Raw genomic sequence first — 4,540 nt, 5'->3', positions numbered from 1 at the left:
AATTATATTAACCTCTCGTAAATATTTCTAAACCATCTTAAAGTAAAATTACGTTAGATTGTTGGAAAATAAAAAATTGAACCTTAAATGACAGTAACATGGAATGGTAGAATTTTTACAATAATTTTGAAATATTTCTTGAAAGTCAAGGAAATCTTGTAACGCTTTTGAAAGAACTGAAACAATGAACAAAATTTTGAGGTACTTATTACCATTTAGCTAAAAGATTATATTTGTTTGGTTTTGCAATAAAATGTCCCTACTTTTGACAATTAAGATCTTCCAAATCACAAACTCCAACCATACCTTACAAAATTTCTCATATACTTTTATTTCCAAGTAAACGTTTTCATCTTCTCAAGAACTATTTCCATTTTCACCTAAAACGTTTTCATCTTCTCAAGAACTATTTCCATTTTCACCTAAACCTAATTCTCTTAATGTTGGTTATCCATGCTTTTCATGTTGCTCACCTTCTTTTGGTGTTAGATCATTTACAAATAAAAATGATATTAACAAAGTATATATATAATTTTTACTTCTTAAATTAGGTATATTAGTGCTCCAAAATGTGGAGTATAGATTTAAACTGTTAACCTCTTGATCGAGGCACATATCTTAACCAGTTGAATTATCTTTGAGTTGATATTGAGATTATATTTGAGATTATATTTAGAAGGAATAGTTTCTAGTTTATTTTTGAAGCCACAAATAGTGAAACGTATAGATTTTATTAAAAGGGGATGCTTATGGACATCTATATCCGAATATTTACTTGGAAAGTAGTTCTTTTAAAAAAAAAATGAAAGAAAGAAAATACAAATCAAGTTATGTAATATAATAATAACATATTAATTAAATAAAAATTTAAGAAAATTTTCAGTTATGTTACAAATCATTTCAGTTAAAGTGATGTAATATATATGAGGATTTGTTTCTGATTGGATCAAATAAAAATCCAAAAGAATCCCACAAAATACAGCATACTAACATAAGATCACCACCTACAGAAATGGAGAAAACAGGATCTAGTATGAAGTACACTCATCTACCATAATGAATATTTTCCACATGCATTGACATACTAAGAACACAATCTAGGTAATGAGCAGTCACTAGTTCAATCTTAATAATACAATTTATAAAGTGAACATGTACATATTTGATAACCTATGTAAAGTACTTGAATGAGCAAAAAAAAGGTAAACAATATGTATATATATTATATATAAACATATAATTGTCCATGAGCTTAACTCCAAAAGCCTATACAGAGAATACAAAGACAACAATGCATTTTATTTTTATCTTTCTTCCTTTCTTTCTTGTCTTGAAAATGGGGTGTTTCCAGGTATAGAATGTAATTAGAAGACAAGAACGCATAGAATTACACAGCAGAAGAGGAAAATGGAGATTCTGTTCAATGACTTGTCTACCTGCATTTCCTGTCTTCTCAACCGGTTCCTACTGCTCCCTGTTAGCTGGTAAGAGTTTCGGTAAGAGTATAAGTTATCCGAGTTCCCAAATACCCTCGCATGCACAAAGTCGCCAATCATTCCGACCAATGGATGGTGAAAGCCACTGAATGATGTTCTTGCAAGGTTTAGCAAAGGGGCTGCTGAATCTTCTTCATAATTGCCAAAAAGAAGGGGGTCATGGTTCGGTTGCTGGTAAGGATTTCGATATGGAAGTTGCTGTTGGTGTATGCTGGGAGTAGCAAGCATTTGGTTACCACAAGCTGAAGGTCTAGGAGGTATGTTAATGTCATGATGCATTGCTTTGGCTTCAGGCTCAACTTCCTCGGCTGTTTGGCCACGACCATAGAGAGGAACCATTGTGGTGTGGGAAATATCAGCCTTGCAAACCGGGCACTGTGGGTGCTCGTCGATGGCAAGAGAGGCACTCTGGACGTGAAGCCATTTATAGATGCAAGGCCAGCAGTATAAGTGGCCACAGAGGGTAACCACTGGCTCATGGGCAAAGTCTAAGCAGATGTTACAATCAAAACAACCCTTGTAGTTCTCTCGATCTGTGCCCCCTGTACCAGAAACATGTTTCCATCCTTGTGCAAAGTACTGCTCGAAGGCCATGGATTAGTCCAGCAACTGCAGATATTTCCTGGAAAAGCGCACAAAAACAAATTAGACTGAAAATTTTCCCATCCGAAGAGATTTTGGGAAACAGTAATTAAAAACAGAATTTGAAGATAAGATTATGATTATAGGGAACAAAGTAAAAAACAATAGATCATTTACAGACTACCAAAACAGAAGGTTGGCGAGACATTTAAGATACCTAAAACCCAAGTGGAAGCAACCAACCATGTGACCGACTTTATTTCAAAGTAGTTAGATGCCCAATTAACTCATCCTGCAAGAGTGTAATTACTCAATACCAACCACAAAATGAAACAGGCATGGAAGGAAACAAACAATTACTAGGTCAGAGAGAAGGTGAGTAATTTCAATAAAGTAACAACCAGACCAGCCAAATACTTGAGTTGGGTAAAATTCTAGAGAACTCAAAGCCCAATAGAATCAATCAGCCACATGGAAAACTCAAATACAAAGAGCTTTCAATTGATTTACGAATGTGTTTAGTTAAATTTTGTAGAATTTCATCAACTGGTGAAACAATGGCTGATAACAGTTATTGTAATGAATTAGTAATTGAAGTAGTCAACTAGTGACCTCTTAGAGCTACCCATGGAAAATAATACATGTAGGCAAGCCCAACGATTGAAGAAAATGACTACATAATTTACTCGTATGCCCAATGAATAAATACAAAAGAGAGGACCTAAATGTTAAAGTCATAATTTAGCTAGTTCGCTAAGAAGAAAAATGTAATCCTGGCACATGGTCCTCCCCAGTGTGGTTTTATTAAACCATCGTGCTTCCCTCCAAGTCGACCTATCTGTGCAAAATCACGATATGCAACCAGAAGCATAATCATTTATCAGATATCAACTCAAGAATCGAAATACCACTTATCCCTTCGACCCTTCCTTTCCCCCATTCAATGTTCAGGGGTCCATCCAGAAGTAAAAATCATAAATAGAACTTCAATTGGTAACTCTAGGAAACTAAATCCTCTTCTAGTTTTCCTTAAAGCGCCCAAAATCAAATGGATCGAAATTTCCTGAACTCGTGACAGATAATGTAATAAATGCTGCACACAGCAGAAAGGAAACAAGAGGATATCTCCCGTACACTGCTAGTTCAAAATCATTCACACGAAAAATATACATATACAGAATTCAGAGAGAAAAAATTTCTCCTCAGTGAAAGAAATCTCTGCTGTCCTAATTTGTAGTTTTTTGATGGACATATAAGAACAGATCTTGTTAGCAAACGAAACCAAACCGTCAGAGGCAAAGGCTAAATAACTCCACTGTGTTAGTGTGTGTTGCTCGGATTACTTTCCATCGGCCAGAAACAAATAAAAGTGGTCGATGGCCTGACAAGGCTCTCAGTGATGAAAATTCATCAACCAAAGCCGCAAGGATCCATAAGAAACCCTGCTCTTCCAAGCATAGAATGAGAAAACTCTAATCATAGATATATATGGTACAGTCAGTAGGCCGTACATTCTAAAGAATTTCTAGTGAAACCAGTAGTGTGCTCTAATATACATAGAATTCTCCTACGAACAGCCAAATACAACTTTCCCAATTCTCAAAATTAAAACCAAACACACGGTGGAAAGAAAAAGAGCCACAAACAGAAAAACTCATCCAGACTGAAAGATCCAAGAAACGAGAAATGCCATCAGAAAATCCGAGCGCGCGATCGCTGGAATGAAACATCACAAACAAAGACAAAGAAGTTGAAAAGAAAAGGAATTAATCAACAAATAGAAAGAAGCCATCAAAACTTTCACCTCAACAGACACAATCACAGCGAAACGGAGCAAGAATACAGAAGCTGGGAAGAGAAAAACATCGAGAACTATTCATGAAAGTTCAAATTCAGTGGTTTACCTGAGAGAAAGAGATTGGTTCCACAGAAAAGAGGCAATGTTAATGCAAAAATGAAAAGGTTGAAGAACGAAAAGACAGAACGGGAAACAGAGATAAGAAGGAGTTGATAATGATGGAGCGTAAAACGTCCCGTGAGATTGGGGTTTTATTGACGAACCTCCGTTTTCTTTTAACATCCTAGTGGACCCTTCTTTTGCTGAAATGGCATAATCTCGGGCCCTACGTTTGCATAATCTCGCATAATATCTGCTCTCTCCTGCTTTTCTTGTTATCACATCTCCTTTTGGAGTTTAGGGTAGGCAATGGGTTGGGCCGGACTAGGGTCCTCGTCTCTGATCCTGTGGGGAAATTCACTCCCATCTTCCAGACAAGATGGAGATTTTTGAGAAAACGGAGTTTCCGTTTCTCGTTTCTCAGATTTCTCTAATAATTTCTCGTGGAGATTCCCCTATTAATTCCCTGCGGGGACTATCTTATTGTGTTCGTACTTAACGGAAAGAACAACTTGTGCTCGACGTGAACAAGATCAACGAATGGGAAGAATGGCTTGTGCTCAAC

General features: G+C 36.3%; 1 protein-coding gene across 6 annotated transcripts; it reads right to left on the bottom strand.

Annotated features, from left to right (window-relative positions):
* Nucleotides 1–1,190: 1,190 nt before the first annotated feature.
* Nucleotides 1,191–4,126, bottom strand: LOC120073310 (E3 ubiquitin-protein ligase RMA1H1-like). Of its 6 annotated transcripts, XM_039026068.1 has the most exons (4): nt 3,983–4,105; nt 3,725–3,794; nt 2,296–2,370; nt 1,191–2,118 (listed from the first exon to the last, which is right to left on the bottom strand). In XM_039026068.1, the coding sequence occupies exon 4, from the start codon at nt 2,088–2,090 to the stop codon at nt 1,365–1,367; it is 726 nt and encodes a 241-aa protein (XP_038881996.1). In that variant the 5' UTR covers nt 2,091–2,118; nt 2,296–2,370; nt 3,725–3,794; nt 3,983–4,105; the 3' UTR covers nt 1,191–1,364. The 6 variants fall into 6 exon arrangements, with proteins under 6 accessions (XP_038881996.1, XP_038881994.1, XP_038881993.1 ...); XM_039026066.1 differs by lacking the exon at nt 3,725–3,794 and having other exon boundaries at nt 3,983–4,116; XM_039026065.1 differs by having other exon boundaries at nt 2,296–3,794.
* Between the last annotated feature and the right edge of the window lie 414 nt (nt 4,127–4,540).

Source organism: Benincasa hispida, chromosome 3 (genome assembly GCF_009727055.1).
Source record: "Benincasa hispida cultivar B227 chromosome 3, ASM972705v1, whole genome shotgun sequence".
In the NCBI taxonomy this organism is placed as follows: domain Eukaryota; kingdom Viridiplantae; phylum Streptophyta; class Magnoliopsida; order Cucurbitales; family Cucurbitaceae; genus Benincasa; species Benincasa hispida.
Note: the sequence above shows the minus strand (reverse complement) of the source record. Positions and strands in the feature narration are given on the sequence as shown.

What these genes read in the sequence shown, in the direction of transcription:
- LOC120073310 (XM_039026069.1), bottom strand. Translation starts at nt 2,090, where the DNA reads ATGGCCTTCGAGCAGTACTTTGCACAAGGATGGAAACATGTTTCTGGT.